This window comes from Cucurbita maxima, unplaced genomic scaffold (genome assembly GCF_002738345.1).
Source record: "Cucurbita maxima cultivar Rimu unplaced genomic scaffold, Cmax_1.0 Cma_Scf00029, whole genome shotgun sequence".
In the NCBI taxonomy this organism is placed as follows: domain Eukaryota; kingdom Viridiplantae; phylum Streptophyta; class Magnoliopsida; order Cucurbitales; family Cucurbitaceae; genus Cucurbita; species Cucurbita maxima.
The window spans coordinates 2,490,219-2,508,064 of record NW_019272045.1 but is presented as its reverse complement, the minus strand read 5'-3'; the positions used below and the strand labels follow the sequence as shown (position 1 = coordinate 2,508,064).

Genomic DNA, 17,846 nt, shown 5'->3' with positions numbered 1-17,846 from the left:
CTTTTTGGTTGGGATTCATGCACTATTTGAACCATAATATTATAAAAATTAAAAATAAAAAATGAAAAGGGAAGTTCCGGTAGCCAGTAATGGCGAGGTTGTTCGGGCAAACGGGCAAGCGGGCAAGCGGGCAAGCGGGGGTCGGCTGCGAATTTGCGGTTTTTGGGAAAGATACAATGCACATTCACAAACCCACCTTGAATTCATGCCCACAATATCGACCTCTTTTCATCACCCACAGTCACTGAGAGTGACGTCTACCCCCTGTTTCTTGTTTTATGTAATAATCAATTCTATAATCGAAATATATATACTCTTTTCATTCCATTTCTTCTTCCCACATCTCAAAATTTCCCTCTCCTCCTCCCCTTTTTTCCCCTGTGCTTATTGGGGTTTTCTGTAAATGCTCTTCTTCCTTCTCCCCTGCTTCATTTCCTGCTTCTTCTCCGTGTTCTCTGCCGTTTTTGAGTTCGATTCCTGCCTCTGGGAGCATTTTTCCTTGCGATTCTTCTCGATTCTTGCTCTGTTCTTGTCCCCATGCCTACCCTCGTCAATTACGGTGGTGAGTTCTTCGATCTTTTTCATTTTCAACCGGTTTTCCTTGATGGGTTTCGAGTTTTTTCTGTTTATGAATCTGTTTCTGCGATTTTGTGATCTGGGTTAAGGATATTTAGTCCTTCATGATAGTTTACTATATATATCCATCAGCAAATATCCTTCTATTACGGTTTACACAATAGATATCATATTTGTAGTTTTGTCTTGTATCCATTTATTGTTCTTTCCATATAAAGGATTAAGGGGTGGTTTTAGCAAATATTCTCAAGTTAGTGGTGAGTTCTTTGATCTTTTTGATTTTCAATCGGTTTTCCTTTATGGGTTTCGAGTTTTTTCTGTTTATGAATCTGTTTCTGCGATTTTGCGATCTGGGTTTGTTTGAGAATGGTTGATTTTGATGGAAATATAGAAATCTTTAGCTAGTTTGTGAGTGGATCTGTTTTAGAATTTGTTTGGTTGAGAGTGTTCCAAGGATGAACTTAGTTTTCTTATGAACTGTTGCATAGTAGAGGCTTTTAGTTTGGAACTTTTGGCTGATTTTTGTGGTTGTTATTGGGTTTTAGGTGATGATGAATGTTACCCTGGGGTTTCATTTTGCCCCAGTCCCATGGATTTGGATGGCTTGCTGCCATCTAGCTCTCATGTCGATCTGTATTTTCGACCTAGTAAGAGAGCTCGGATCGGTGCTCTGGTCGTGTTTGGAGGAAGAGCAATTGAGCAGGTGTGTAAACCATCCATTGAATCTCTTCCTGATGAGTGTCTCTTTGAGATCTTCAGGCATCTGCACAGTACTAAAGAAAGGAGCTCATGTGCGGGCGTCTCGAAACGGTGGCTTATGCTTTTAAGTACTATTCGTAAGGCGGAAATTTGCAAGAGCAATCGTGCATCGATCAGTCAGTTGGTCGAACGTTCGAATGTTGTGCAGAAGAAGCCTGAATCTGATGAGATTTCGGATCATGAGGATGAAAGTAATGGTTTTCTTACAAGATGTTTGGAAGGAAAGAAAGCTACTGATGTAAGACTTGCTGCTATTGCAGTAGGAACTAGTGGACGTGGGGGTTTGGGTAAGCTTTCGATTCGAGGAAGTAACTCTACTCGTGGAGTTACTAATCTCGGTATTTCGGCGATTGCCCATGGTTGCCCTTCTCTTCGGATGCTTTCTCTGTGGAATGTACCATCGGTCGGGGATGAAGGATTGTTTGAAATAGCTAAAGAATGTCAGTTGCTCGAGAAACTTGACCTCTGCCACTGCCCTTCGATCTCGGACAAAGGTTTGATTGCAATTGCGGAGCGATGCACAAATTTGACCTCGCTAATCATTGAATCATGTCCAAACATTGGAAATGAGGGTTTGCAAGCAATTGGAAAATCGTGTTCTAAACTACAGACGATCTCTATCAGAGATTGCCCTCGTGTCGGGGATCAAGGTGTTTCAAGTCTATTCGCGTCATCTACTTGTGCCATAACGAAGGTAAAGATCCAAGCAATGAACATAACGGATTTCTCTCTTGCTGTGATTGGACACTATGGCCGAGCCATAACACACCTAACCCTTAGTGGTCTTCAGAACGTTAGCGAGAAGGGGTTTTGGGTAATGGGAAGCGCTAAGGGCTTGAAGAAATTAACGTCGGTGACAATTGCTTCGTGCCGAGGGATGACCGATGTGAGTCTTGAAGCAATGGGAAAGGGAATTGCAAACCTGAAGCAGATGTGCATTCAGAAGTGTTGTTTTGTATCAGACAACGGATTGATAGCGTTCGCTAGAACTGCAGGATCGCTTGAGACCTTGCAACTAGAGGAGTGCAACAGAATCACGTTATTGGGCATCGGCGGTGCCCTCTCGAACCATATTCGGAATTTGAAGTCTCTTACTTTGGTGAAGTGCATGGGGATCAAAGATATAGCTGAAGAAATAACATTGCCGTCTCTTTGCACCTCCCTTAGATCCTTATCTATCCAAAACTGCCCTGGCTTTGGCAGTGCTAGTCTTTCAATGGTCGGGACGTTATGTCCTCAACTTCAGCACGTTGAATTGATTGGCCTTTACAGTATCACGGATGCCTCGATGCTTCCACTTCTCGAGACCTGTGAAGGGCTCGTGAAGGTGAACCTTAGTGGTTGCGTAAATTTGACAGACGAAACAATCTCAACCTTGGTTAGGCTACACGGAGGAACGATTGAAGTTCTGAATCTCGACCGTTGCAGAAAGATCACTGATGCAAGTTTGGTAGCTATTGCAGACGCGTGCTTATTATTAAACGAATTAGATGTTTCGAAGTGTGCAATCACGGACGCAGGGCTTGCAGTTCTTTCATCTTCAGAGCAAATAAACTTGCAAGTCCTTTCCCTATCGGGTTGTTCCGAAGTATCGAACAAGAGCTTGCCGTTCCTAGAAAGATTGGGAAAGTCACTTGTTGGCTTGAATCTCAAAAACTGCCACTCGATCAGTAGTGGCACGGTCGGGATGATCATCGAGGACTTATGGAGATGCGACATTCTCGTCTAACCATGAATGGTCAGCGAGATCGACAAGCTCTTAGGTACGTCAAGTTTATAGCAGCAGCACTCAGCAAACTCTTTCCTCCGTAAGCAGCGGGCTTCGGGGCAGACGGATTACTCGATGTGTGGCTTGGTTGTTTTAGGGACCTATGGCCAATTACCTTCATTTTTTGCAAGCTTTCTCTAGCTTGTTCAACTGTTTTGGGTCTCCATTGATGGAAGGCCTCCTCTTTTATGGCCATGGGTCCCTAAGAAAATACCATCACCAAGTCCCAGTTAAGATTTGCCTGTCTTTGTAGGCCCACTGATCTAGCTACTGGTTTTGTCAAGCTGAGATTGTACGACACATTCCTTCTATAACGTGTTTCATATATGTCGTGTTCGGTTAAACGAGCCCGTGTCCCCTCTAGTGTCGGTCTTTCATGTTCTCTTGTGTATGTTGTGTTGCTTTGAGTGTTCGGTTAAACAAGCCCCTTCACGTCGAGTCTTTCATGTTCTCTTGCATATGTTGTGTTGTTTCATGCTGGTCATTGTAAGTGTAAGTGTCGATGTCTGTTGAACGTGAGCTTCGGTATCGGTAGTCTGTTTGTTCGGTCTGCCGTTACAACCTCTGGTTGTTTTTTTTTCTCATTCCAAAGCCACTTCAATATAGTCGTGTTTGGTAACTATTGTGTTTGTTTACTACTAAATAAAGAGAAGAGATGTCCTTCTTTGTCTCATAAATTCATTCTTTTACTCGAGCGTTTATTTTTCAGCTCAATCTTAGCATAGTTTGACTCGTTAAGTTGTATATCTTCAAGTAATAGGTACAATATTTGAATTCCTTTAACTCATGTGTTGCTGAACTCGTAATAAAAACGAACCCGTTTGGTAATTTATAAATTTTACTCTTGATCGAGGCTTAAATTCTCGACTAAAGCCTTTTTTAAGATAGCGCAGAAGGTCTTGTAGGGTCGCATATAATATCGAAGCTTAAATTTCTATTTTAAAAAATGTTAATAAATTTTTGAAGATTATAATTTTTTTTTTTTTTTGCTCTCCATCTTTTCTTATAAATAGAAAATTATTTACAAATAAAGAGGGGGGATTTTATACACAAATAAAAACCATGAAACCCCATTTCAAAGAACCTTCGCCGGAGGCCGAAATCCTCCACCAAGTCCCTAAATTCCGGCCCCTCGCCTCCGACGATCGGCGGGCTCGGAGTCCGAAAATGGATGGGGGAGGATTGTTCTGTGGTGTTGACGAAGATGGGGAGCGTTCAGATTGCGGTGGCGGAATGGTCGGCGTTTTGGTTGATGGTGTAGTGGGCCGCGGTGGTTGTGGTGGTGACGGCGGTGGCTCGGATGGCGGCGATGATGGTTGCTCATTCGTTGTTGTTAAGCTATTATGCTTGGTTGTTGATGGAGGTAAATGCTTTGAAATTCCATCTTCTTTAATTTTGTTGAAATTCCTTGCCATTCCTTTGATTCTGTTTATTGCATTATGTTTGGTTTATGAAGAAATTGGGGTAGAAGAATGAAATGAGGGATGAAGATTCATTTTTGTGAGATCTAGCTTCGGTGGGAGTGGAAAACGAAACTTTTTTTACAAGGAAACCTCTCCTTAACGGACCCGTTTTATCACATTGAGGGAAAGCTTGGAAGGAAAAATCCAAGAAAGACAATATTTTAGTGGTGGGTTTGGGCTCCTTAAAATAGTATCAGGGCTAGACACCGAGCTATGTGTCAATGAGGACGCTGACCCCAAGGAGGTAGATTATGAGATCCCACATCAATTGGAGAGGAACTCTGGCCCCCATGAGGGTGGATTGTGAGATCCCACGTTGATTGAACTAGCCTCCAAGGTGATGGATTGTGAGATCTCATATTGGTTGGAAAAGGACTCTGACCCTCAAAGAGTGAATTGTGAGATCCCACATCGGCTGAAAAGGGACGTTAGCCTCAAAGGTGGACTTTGAGATCTCACATTGGTTGGAAAGGGACTCTAGCCCCAAAGGGGTGGATTGTGAGTTTCCACATCGATTGAATCAAGATGCTGACCTTCAAGGAGATAGATTGTGAGATCTTACATCGGTTGGGGAGGGACTCTAGTTTCCAAGGGGTGGATTGTGAGATCCCACATCCGATGGAGAGAGAAACGAAGGAAATATCTCTTTAATAGATACGTTTTAAAACTACGAGGGAAAATCCTAGAAGGCCAACGATAACAATATTTGCTAGTAATGAGCTTGAACTCTTCGAACTAACTCAAGAAATTTGAATTATTGTTTCACCCTTGTAGAGGCTTGTGCTTAAAAGAAAGGAGGGCTTATGGTTAGTCCTAGTTTCATTCTTCTCAGCAATTTGATGGGTTTTCTCAGCTAAACAGGTTCGTGGATACTTGATAAAAGCTCAAGAGCATTGTGGAAGAGCGATCTCGACAAAACCGAACGATAGGATTGTGCTATCGATGTATGCCAATTTGATATGGAAGAATCGTAAGAATGCCTCCTGAGCCAAGAGTTTCCATGTTCAAGTTGCTAAAGCTTCCCCTAATGATAGGTAAGAAACAACAAGATACGAAGATATTGACTAAATGGAACATGATCCGACTTTTTTATAAACTAAAGCTACATAAATGTGCATCAGCTCAAAAATCAGAAGTTTGAATCTGTAAATCAGGGGATTGTCAGGGGATAGAGAGCTATCGCTCTTAATTCTCTGACCTGTTTTTGTTTGCCTCTTATGCACAGTTTCTTTGGGATGTTGAAGAAGACGAAGACTAGGAAGAAGTTGATTGCTGTTGCGAGCCGTTTGGTGTTCGAGTTCAGCCTTAGCTCACTCCTATACCTGCGGCTTCTTAGGTTCTCTCTCAAATCTTCTTTGGTTGTTTTTTTCTTCCCCATGAAAACATGATCTCCAAAACGGTATGAAGTCTATCGGTGTAAGTCAGTTGAACACTGTGATTGATATGTGAGTAGGTGCACCTCTTCTTACCGAGTGTGAAGTTTCTTCTCCAAAATGAACCTCTTTAGTTGGAGAACACTTAAGTTATTTACCTTAACCAATAGAGGTTGGCTTAGGCTTTCACGAGAGCACCGCTCGTAGATGCGAGAGCAAAATGAAGAATGAAGCTATAGTCGCCCACATTTTTTTAGAAGGTTGTAACATGTTGGGCTTAACTCCAAACATGTTGGGCTCAAACTTTACACCTAGTTATAGTATGACAAAGTCCTTTTCATGTCTATTGTTAGTTTCGAGTTGAGGTCAGTGGATAAGACAATAATCATAATTCTAAAAATCGATATTCAATTCTTTACTTTTGTTGAACAATATTTATACCTTATAGAGCATCGTAAAGGAATCATATGAACATGAACCAAAATATGACACTTGAGTAAACGAGAGGTATATAAATGAACCGAGACCACATCTAAAGGAAAGAGATTTTGAGGATAAAATGATAACGAACTATATCAACAAGGTAATCTTTCTTTTCGGTAGCTCAATCATAAGAACTCTAAAAGTAAGTTCTTCCTTTATTCAAAAGAGAATGATCCGTTTGAACAACAAACTTCTTTTTATAATGATAAAATATTGCTCGATTGAGTCGGGTATGATTTCATTTTTAAACCCTTCGAAAAAGTCTCAACTTTTATACATATGAACTATTATGTCGTCTTTACTAAGGAACGACGAAGTTCATATTCCGAACCAAGCTAGTTAAGATCAAATGGATGGAACAGAAATATGATGGGATGTTTGATTGATTCTAAGAAACATAATAAACAAAGTGTGTTTGGGATAATATATAACACTGACTTTTAGCAGCCTTTTTCCATACACACAAAACACATTGCTTTTCACACACACACTCATACCTAATTATTCTCTTGTTAGGACACCCCAAATGGCTACCCGCCAATCCTCTCTCCCCCGACACGAAATAATCGATCACGATAATGTAGGTCTCGTTCGATAACAATAATGTAGATCTCGTTTGATAACAATTTGTATTTTTATGAACATCCCTATCTTTTACCAATATTTTCAAAATGTACTGCAACCTAGTTGAAAAAGCGGTAGTTTTTTTTTTTTTTAGAATTTGACCGAGTTATAGAAGGACAACTACGTTATGAATGACAACTTCATTGAATAGTTTTTTTTCCCGAAACTCGAAATGAGCAAGTGACCTAATGTTCTCTCTCTTTTATAGGACGAGGGCAACTTCATTGAATAGTTTTTTTTCCCGAAACTCGAAATGAGCAAGTGACCCAATGTTCTCTCTCTTCTATAGGACGAGGGCCGACATTGAATTTTCTCGCTCTTATCTATCTCCATGTGGCGAAATGGGAAACCAATAGATATGGATAGGGACTAGAGGGGGACATACAAAAGGATATATGAAGATCATTGACCAAATTGGCACCATGGAAAAGAGAATGGAAGGGCTAAGAAGAACTTGTCCTTTTGTGTTCACATTGGTTGCATTATTGTCTATCATTGTGCTTCAAACCCACTTTTTCTTCACATCTCTTCTCCACAAACACCAACCATCTCATGACAGATATTTTAGTTTTGGAAGATATTTTTCACATGATCGACATCGTTTAATTTACCCGACAAGATTAAGTTTGGTGGGTTTAACAGTAATTTGAACATAGTTGCGTAAAAAGTAAGAAATTATAGTAACGTCTCATGCCTAGGATTCAAATTAAGAGTTTGGAATTTGGATTTGAGACTTCATGGCCCGACATTCTTCTACGATATTATCACGTTACCTATTTGTATTAAACTATTTCTAAGAGTGAAAACTATTCCCTTAACTAATATAGGATTGCTTCAAGCTAAATGTCACAATCTCATTCTTGTGACAGTGAGAAAGCGATTATGTGGTATTTGTTCTAACCCGACGAACAAGTTAGCTGTATGAAAACTGTAAGTCGCAAACAAATCAGACGTATGATCAAGCCTTAATCACGTTTGAGAGAAAGTGTCTTAGAAGACGTTAAAGGCTAAAAGCAATTAGGCAACAACTACAACTTTGATAGCATATAACAATATATGAAGAATTGATGACTAGTCACATTCTTTATAGTACATTTTAAGGTATTTTAACTTGCACAGGTGCCGACCCTATTTTGGTAAACAGTCATACACCCTCGTATTATTATGATACGACTAATAAGACCTAACTATATATGAAAGTAAGTTAAAACGGGAATGGGTGAGAGAAAAATTAAATAATATAGGCAGAGAGAGAGAGAGAGGAGATGGAAATGAATGCCAAACAAGTATGAATTTGACGTTTCAGATTCTAAGTGTCAGAACATGTTTTTATGATAAATCAGTCTGAACAATTTACCATAGATCTCAACACTCCCCTTTTCTCTTTCTATCTCTATATTATCTTTTTTTTTAAATAATATTTTTTAAGCTTTTAGTTAAACGAAAGATCCCACGTTAGTTGTAGACGGGAACAAAACATTCTCTAGAAGGGTATGGAAACCTCTACCTAGTAGTCGCGTGTTAAAATTGTGAAGTTGACGGTAATACATAATAACGGGCTAAAACGGACACATAAAAGTCAAAGATTCAAGTTTCTGTCCACATGTGAAATATAGAAAAGAAAAAAGCCCTAACATCATAGTTCCTATACGTGTGTCGTTATCTAACACATTAACCCTAAAAATTAAGAACTTTGGTAATATACTCAATGTCGTTTACTTTAAAAGAGAACAATATCTGCTAGCGGTAGACTTGAGTCATTACGGTATCTCTTTTTGTGTTTTTTATACTTTTTTTTTTAATCACTTAGGTTAAGACGAAACGTAACGTCTAATTTATTCTAAAGTTTATATTTCGGAAAAAAAAAAGCACCAAATATGTTAAATCAATTGAACGATTAAATAACAAGAGACGATCTCACATGAAGAGCAACTTCTTGTTTAGGGTTATCAGATGAGAGATTTTCATAGATCAGCCTGACTAATAGTTAATTTGCTATGCTACACATCAAATATAGAACATAGAGTAGGGATAATAACTTTTTTTGGAGGGTCAATAATTGTGAGATCTCACATCGGTTGGAGAAGAGAACAAAACATTTCTTACAAGTGTGTGGAAATCTCTCTGTAACAGATACGTTTTAAAACCATGAGACTGATGGTGATACATAACGGATAAAAACAAACAATATATGGTAGCAGTGAGCTTGGACAGTTTCAAATGGTATTAGAGTCAGACATTGGGCGACGTGCCAGCGAGGACGTTAGGCCACTAAGATCCCACAAGCGTGTGGAAACCTTTCCTTCTACCTCTTCCTAACATACGTATTTTGAAACCGTGAGGTTGACAACAATACGTAACAAGTCAAAATGGACAATATATCTACTAGTGGTCTACTTTTTTTTTACCAGTCCTTCTCTTCATTTGTCTAGATATTTTTCTCGAGTAAACACAAGTTATTTCAAAGGTTTATCTCCTCTCTTTGGTGAATGTATTGACATGGAGCCTCTCTCCGGCATTCAGATGATCATTGACATGAACTCGATATCCAGCAAGTCGTATAGCTGCTTGTCTTAGTTCAAGTAGTACAAATAGAGTCGTATGACACATATCTATAGCAGACGGTCTCGTCTTCGATAGAAAATCAATTTCGTGGTATGAATTTGCTTCCCTCATTGCATGAAAAGCATATAAAGGCAAAAGAAGAACTGATGGGAGCTGTGATATGAGTTTATATAAAGTTTTCCTTTTAGCCCTTTATAATTATTTACCTTTACAAATAAGCCCATCTGTCTTTTGGCATAAAAACAAAACCTATTGTACAAAGGTATTGTTACCAAATTTAAGTTGGGATATTAACAAAAAAAAAAAAAAAAAATGATGGTAGTCAATGATAATAGGGTAGGAATGGTATTGATACGTGCTAAACCTCTCCCTAACTGACACGTTTTAAAACCATGAGGCTAATTACAATGCGTAACGGGTCAAAACAAACAATATCTGTTAGCGTTAGACTTGGGTTGTTACATGAACGATTTCATTTTTTCGATAGACTTTTGAACTTTCTTTTTGTTGTTTCATTGAAAGGTTTTTAACGTCGATATGAACATATTCATTCTGATTAATCCGTTATTCACTTTTCTAAATAACAGAAACTCAAATCTTTCATCTTTCATTGAACAAAAAATACAATATATTAAAAGACGGTATTCCACTGATTAACTTAAATTCCCGAATGAAACAGGGAAACATACGTAATAAAATCAAACACATAACATGGTAAAGGAAATTAGGGAAAATTTGAGTCATAAATTGAAGAACACATTCCCCTAACAATCAATAAAGTAGTTTGAAGTGAAGATAGAAAGGAATGGAAAAGGAAACATATGGTGCATGGCTGTTAATTTTGTCCTTAAAGAATACCATTTTCAAGCGATGAAGAAGGTCTTGAATGGGTGGAGAGGACATCATGAGATGATATCATTTTCATCATCATTTCTTTAATCAATAGTGCAGCCCTGGCACTGACATATAATGCTTCTCAGATCCCTATCAATCAAGTCATCAAAACCCAACTCAAAAACTCACTCATAAACTACAAAATAAGTTCTCAAAATTCTCTACATAAATAACCCTTCAATTTTTTTTTTTCAAGACTAGAAAATTCTGAGTTAGCTAGTTAGGTCTCATTTGAAAGTAAAGAAAGTCGATGTTCGACGAGCAAAAAAAAAAAAAGAAAAAAACTCGAACAAACAAGTTTAAATATCAATTAAACTCGAAAATAATCTCTCAAAATTACAACTTTCAAATTTCCCACCACTATTTAAACTCCTTTTCATACAAAAATAACCAAGACTAGCCTGTTTTTCATTACTCCGACCAAAAAAATTCCGACATAGCTAGTCGGACCTAATCTAATAGCTACAAATTCCTCAAACCTTAAGAAACAAAACAAAAAGTAGTTTTCAAAACCCTATTTTTAGAAAGTAAAGAACATGGATACTCTCGACAATGGTGGAAGGATTCAAGTTCTTTCTCCTAGAGAAACAAAATCGAAGAAACACTTTTAGATATCAAATCAACTCACATCATTCGGAGTCTTGAGATTGTTGGCTTCCAGCATGAGGCATTGAATGTGTGGGTAATGTGCCCACTGCCATTTTCAGAAACAAGCAAGTCAATACCCAAAAGATCGCCATATTTTCCAATAATAAAAAAAAATTGAATGTTGTACTTACATTTTTAGCAGCAGTACTGAATGCTTCCCTGTGGGTAATATCTGGATTATTTGCTTTGATCCTCTGGATTTCCTCTCTGAATTTTAGGTAATTTTGTCAGATTTCAAAAGTAAAAGTAAAATTAAAATGACCCATGAAAAAGAATTTCATAAAAATCAACAAAATTTCATTTTTTTTTTTTATTTTTCGTGCATACTTTATGAACTTATTATATGCAGAAGGTACTCTCTGCTTCTTCTCGGGAGCTGAAAATTGAAAATAACAACTCTTAGGCCATATTTTATATGAGGAAAAACAACGACTCTTAGGGCTTTTTTTAAAAAACTTACGTCTGTTGATTACCCTTTGATCATCATTTGTAGTGTTTTGAATTGGTGCTCTCGTCTTCGTTTTGTTGTTGCATTTTGATGATGAGCCCAATTCCACCCTGTAATCAGCTGCATTTCCATTGTGGCTGTGGCTTGATGCCTATAGAGAGAGAGAGACAGGTTAAGCTAATCATGTTAGAGAGGTATGAAGCTAAGTGTTTAAACCCATTTCATAAAATGAGTTTTGTTTCTCTTTGAGAAAGGAAACAAATAAGCTAAGTTAGAGAGATCAAAGTTAATAATATGTTCTAGAGAGAGATATGGTAAGATTCCACTGTTAGAGAGGAGAATGAAACACTCTTTATAAGAGTGGGAAAATCTCTCTCTAGCCGGCACCTTAAAGTAGAAAAAAGAACCATATTTGGTAGTAGTGGGCTTGGATAAAAACACTCTCTACAACAGTGTGAAAACTTCTCTCTAGTTTTTAAAACGTTGAAGGTAAGCTTGAAAGGAAAAGTTCAAAAGAACAATATCTAGTCGCGTTGGGCTTGGACCGAAACACCCTAAAACCCTCTCTCAGGTAAGCCCGAAAGGAAAAGTGACAATATCTAGTAGGGTGAAGAAAACCTCTTTCTAGTGAAGTGATAAGCTTGGACGATTATTTCACCAAATCTATTTTGGGTTGATGGGTGTTGAAAGAGAGAGATTATAAGCTACGATCTTAAACAAATGGTTCAAAATTTGAGTTTCAAGAAAGAAAATCCAAAAGAAAAGATGAGAAACCATCGGTTCATCGATCTGTTGTTTCAACAGCAGAAGACAAAAGCTTTGGAAAAGACATGAAAGATTCAACCTAAAAACCCTAACACCAACAACAAATCAATCAAATCAAATCAACCCAATTGCCTCGAATTTTGAAAACTTTCTTTCTTGATCTTAGCAACCCTAAAATAGGTTATGGGTTATGGCGGCCACCGCCGCCGCCGCCGCCGCCGCCGCCGTATAGGGTTTTCAAAACAGACCCATGTTCAAAATTCAAAAGAATCTTTGAAGTAAATAAATTAATTACCTGAGAATTTTTCCATGAGAGAGATTGGAAAGCGGCGGCCATGTTCACCGACCAGAGGTTGCTGCAGTGACCACATCGGACTGTCACAATGTCTAAGAGATTGCTGCATGGAACACTCACCTGTTTCATCAAACATAATTTTTAATTTCATTTTCTGAAGAACAAAGGAAATTAAAAGAACCCCAAATGTTAATTTTTGTTGAAAAAATTCAAGATTTTAGCCTAAGCTAAGCTAGTTTTTTAATATTTATTTATATGTTTCAAACATTTGTGACCAATTTGAATATAACTAACAATTTACTCTAGGACTTAGTCCTCCAAACACTCTTGACCAATTTGGAAATTTACTCTAGAACTTTGATGCTTCGATGCTTGAAACCCTCTTGACCAATTTAGAAATTTACTCAAGAACTTCGATCCTTGAAACCCTCTTGACCAATTTGAACATAACAAATATACTTTAGAACTTCGATGCTCGAAACCCTCTTGACCAATTTAAACCTAACTAAACTAATTAAGGATAAGGTATTAGTAAAGTTGGAACCGATCTTGGGAATGGGTGCAAAATTAGAAGAAAAGAATACTCTTAGAGAAGCAAGGAATGCCCTTTTAGGGATCAAAAGAACTCTCTCTCTCTAGAATGGCCATGCTTTAGCAGCAAAATTAGAAGGAAAAAAACAAACCCACAAAGCAAAATTACACAACAAATCCAATAAAAATGCAAAGGAATGGTCTTTTAGGTTCTCTCTCTTCAAAGCAAGTGATGTATATCTGAAAACTTCAAGAGATAGGGGAAAAAACCAGATCTTTATATCAAAAACGAATGAATTAGACACCAATTTGGAGTGGATGAAACTATATACCGCAAGAACAATATTGCAAAAATTGCAGGGAATATAGCAGAGTTGCTCCTGTGCACTGTTGATGCAGCTTGACATGCTTGAGCTTAGAAGAAAAAGAACAAAAAAATGAAGGTTTTAGAAGTGAATGGAGATTAAATGAGAAAACCCTCCAAATGAAATGAGAAAAAGAGCAAGAAGATAGATGCTTTATGTTCTTCTTCTGGTTTCAATGTATCAAAACAGTGAAACTTCTAGCTTATATATAGAGAAAAAGGCTTGTGCTTTAGAGAGAGAGAGAGCCAAAATAGGATAAAAAAACTAGGAAGCATAGAACAAACTTGTGTTACATATCACCGTGAGCCTTACGGGTTTAAAGAAGAATGTTTCGTTCCCTCTCTAACTGATGTGGGATCTCACAATCCACTTTCTTGGGGACTAGTGTCCTCACGGACACATCGCTTGGTGACTGGCTCTGATACCATTTATAACACCGAAATCCACCGTCAATAGATATTGTCCGTTTTGGCCTGTTATATATCGTCATCAGTCTCTTTGTTCCCTCTCCAACCGATGTGGGATCTTACAATTTGCCCTCTTGGGGACCAGCGTCCTCCTCGATGGTACACCGCTTGGTGACTGGCTCTGATACCATTTATAACACCCAAGCCCACCACCGGTAGATATTGTCCGTTTTGGCCTGTTAGGTATCGCCGTCAGTCTTACTGGCTTTGATACACTTATAAGGAATGCTTCGTTCCCCTCTCCAATCGATGTAGGATCTCACAATTCACCCTCCGTGGAGGCTAGTGTCCTGGCTGACACATTGCCCGGTGACTGGTTCTAATACCATTTGTAACAATCCAAGCCCACCACTAGTAGACATTGTCCGTTGTGGCCCATTACGTATTGTTGTCAGTCTCACGATTTTAAAACATGTCTATTAGGGAGAGGTTTCCATACCCATATAAGGAATGCTTTGTTTCCTTCTCCCACTGATGTGGGATCCCACAATCCACCCCATTGGAGACCAGTGTTCTCGCTGGTACACCGTCCAGTGACTGGTTTTAATACCATTTGTAACAGTCCAAGCCCACCGCTAGTAGATATTGTCTACTTTAGCCCATTACGTATCGTCATCCGTCTTTTAAAACGCATTTGCTAGGGAGAGGTTTCCACACCCTTATAAGGAATGCTTCATTCCACTCTCCAACTAACGTAAGATCTCACAGAACCAACGGGTTATCAAACCGTGTTTAAATTATAAAACTTTTCTCGTGCTCGAGAAAATTTATGGCTCCACTCCCGAGTCAATTCTTTCAGAATGGCACATTATGTAAAGATTGATTCTTTTACAAAACTCAGATGATCATATTTACTGTAGAACTTATGGGATTGGCAATAAAGCAATACTATTATTTGTTTTTTTTTTTATTTTTGGGAGGAGAAAAATTATGGGGTTTCAGTAGTGCCCACGGCAGGCAGGAAAATGCTGGGACCAGCAAAGGCAAAAAAGAGAGATGTTAAGTGTGGTGGGTACTTATAGTGTTTTATAAGGGAAAAAAGTTGTTTCAGCCATCGATGTGCTGTGCTTTGATGTGATACATGCTTTTGGATTTGAAGAACAGATGAACATCAACAAGAAGAAGATGAAACAGGCCTTTGGCTGTATTGCCATTTCTTTTCGAGCTATGATTTCGATAATAACGATGAAATGATTGATCTATAACAGTTCAGGTCCACTGCTAGTATATATTGTCCGTTTTGCCTCGTTATGTATCACCGTCAGCCTCACGATTTTAAAACGTGTCTACTAGAGAGAGGTTTTCACATTTTTATAAGGAATGTTTCGTTCCCCTCTCCAATCGATGTGAGATTTCACACGATCTCTCTTTCTCTCGATCTAAAATTTCACGGTATACAAGAAGAGAAACTGTTTGATGTGACTAATAAATGTAATTAATTTTATAATTTTTTAGTTATGAAAAACGAGTCGACTTAGAGTAAGACTCAGCTAGTTATGATATATATCGTCGATCAATGATATCCACATTAGTTTCTCGTTTAGATTGAGTTCATGAATTTAATATCAGTTTGAAATGTTGACCGGTTCGAAATCTTTGGATCTAAATTATTTTTCAAGTATTTCATTACTTACTATGTCCTTCCTCGTTTCTGGGTGTCTAGATATTTACGGTAAACTTCGGGAGGTTAAATATTTAAAGCTCTCTCACTCTAGGATATGAAAAACGAAAAAAAATGAATAAAGTAGGCAAATTACTTTTAACATGGGTCCAAATTTGCTTTCAATTTTGTGAGCTTTACTTAAAAAGTAATTCTATGTGACCGACTTCCTCGGAATTTCCTTAGGAAGCACAAAACATATTGGAAAGATTTGTGTTAGTTTGTAAGGATATTATTCACTCTTAAAAAGCAAATAGTAAGTGACATGACCAAGTCGTAGGGGAATGTTGAAGTCATTAGGTGTCGAATTTGGATTTCGAATCTTGGACATAGGCCATTACAAATGGTATAAGAACCGTGCCTCTGCTTTCATATAACAGTCTAAGCCCATGGCTAGTAGATATTGTCTGCTTTAGTTCGTTATGTATTATTGTTAGCCTCACACGTTTAAAACCCATTTGGAAGAGAGAGGTTTCCACGCTCTTATAAGAAATGTTTCGTTTCTCTCTCTCCAGCCAATGTGGGATCTCACAATCTACCCTCCACATAGTAGACACGTTTTAAAATCTCGAGGTCACACTCATGTAAGAAATGTTTCGTTCCTCTCTCTCTAACCAATGTGAGATCTCACAATCTACCATCTCCATAGTAGACAGGTTTTAAAATCGGGAAGCTGACAACGATAGTTAACAGATTAAAGCAGATAATATCGGTTAATGGTGGACTTGGGCTGTTACATTTCATCTCTATCGTTGCTCTTATTTGTATGTTTCTCGCATATGCGTTCATGGATACGATCGTTTCTAATTATTAATTTTAAAAAAATATTAATTAGCCCTCCCTTTCACTTTCCTATTTATTAGTATGAATGGTTGAAGCAAATTGGTGAGGGCCATGGTTGATAGGTTAGCTAAGGGTTCTTGTTGGTGGTCCAAGAAGAAGGAATAAATCAATTGAAAACTACTTCATTTCTTGTCATTTTCAACCAGACAAATATAATCAAATCAAGCTTCTAAAATTAAAGCTTTTAATTTCCCAAAATTATTACAATTAATGCTTTCATGAGAGATTATGATATATTCAAATTCTTGTATCAATTTTCATGGTTATTCGTAAACGACTCATGTCCAGGATTCGAATCAAGATTCGAAATCCGAATTTGGCACCTGATGACTTTGGTATTGTGATGTTCTACATTGGTTGAAGAGGAGAACAAAACAAACACCATTTATAAGGGTGTGGAAATCTTCCCTTAGCAGACGTGTTTTAAAGCCTTGAGGAGAACCCGAAAGGGAAAACCCAAAGAGGACAATATCTACTAACGGTGAATTTGGGCTATTACAAATGGTATAGAGCTAGACACTAAACGATCTGTTAGCCTTCTTGTTGTTCCTTGAATGGGTTAGACACGAGACGATGTGCCAGTAAGGATGTTGGGCCCCGTAGGGGGGTGGATTTGGTGGTCGTCCCACATCGATTGGAGAAAGGAAAGAGTGCCAGCGAGGATGCTGGGCCTCGAAGGGGGGTGGATTTGGTGGCCATCCCACATCGATTGGAGAAAGGAAAGAGTGTCAGTAAGGATGTTGGGCCCCGTAGGGGGGTGGATTTGGTGGTCGTCCCACATCGATTGGAGAAAGGAAAGAGTGCCAGCGAGGATGCTGGGCCTTGAAGGGGGGTGGATTTGGTGGCCATCCCACATCGATTGGAGAAAGGAAAAAGTGTCAGTAAGGATGCTGGGCCCCGTAGGGGGGTGGATTTGGTGGTCGTCCCACATCGATTGGAGAAAGGAAAGAGTGCCAGCGAGGATGCTGGGCCCCGAAGGGGGTGGATTTGGTGGCCATCCCACATCGATTGGAGAAAGGAAAGAGTGTCAGCGAGGACGCTGGCCCCAAAGGGGGTGGATTGTGATGTCTCCACATTAGTTGGGGATGAGAACAAAACATTATTTATAAGGGAGTGGAAACCTTCCCATGACATTCGTCTTTTAAAAAGGGAAAGTCCAAAGAGAACAGTATTTGCTAGCGGTGAACCTGGGCCGTTACAGGTATTCTCATACAACTTAGTCTCATAACTTCCATAGACCAACATGAGCCCTTTCTAGATACTTTGTTCTCACGTGCTACCTAGAAAAATTGCTATGAGGTCACCCTATATAAAATTGT

At 38.6% G+C, this 17,846-nt stretch overlaps 3 protein-coding genes across 3 annotated transcripts; 2 read left to right on the top strand and 1 right to left on the bottom strand.

The window, feature by feature from the left end:
* The first annotated feature begins 320 nt into the window (after positions 1–320).
* LOC111465470 (EIN3-binding F-box protein 1-like) lies at positions 321–3,775 on the top strand. Its single transcript, XM_023109862.1, has 2 exons — positions 321–562; positions 1,122–3,775. Exons 1-2 carry the CDS (start codon positions 538–540, stop codon positions 3,062–3,064), a joined length of 1,968 nt encoding a protein of 655 aa, XP_022965630.1. The 5' UTR covers positions 321–537; the 3' UTR covers positions 3,065–3,775.
* A 413-nt stretch (positions 3,776–4,188) lies between these two features.
* LOC111465733 lies at positions 4,189–6,282 on the top strand. Its single transcript, XM_023110258.1, has 3 exons — positions 4,189–4,466; positions 5,420–5,600; positions 5,792–6,282. The coding sequence occupies exons 1-2, from the start codon at positions 4,271–4,273 to the stop codon at positions 5,551–5,553; spliced, it is 330 nt and encodes a 109-aa protein (XP_022966026.1). The 5' UTR covers positions 4,189–4,270; the 3' UTR covers positions 5,554–5,600; positions 5,792–6,282.
* Positions 6,283–10,240: 3,958 nt separating this feature from the next.
* On the bottom strand, positions 10,241–13,752 carry LOC111465685 (axial regulator YABBY 5-like). The gene is made up of 7 exons (XM_023110195.1): positions 13,525–13,752; positions 12,662–12,781; positions 11,614–11,752; positions 11,481–11,529; positions 11,285–11,360; positions 11,134–11,199; positions 10,241–10,595 (listed from the first exon to the last, which is right to left on the bottom strand). The coding sequence occupies exons 1-7, from the start codon at positions 13,597–13,599 to the stop codon at positions 10,551–10,553; spliced, it is 570 nt and encodes a 189-aa protein (XP_022965963.1). The 5' UTR covers positions 13,600–13,752; the 3' UTR covers positions 10,241–10,550.
* Positions 13,753–17,846: the final 4,094 nt, after the last annotated feature.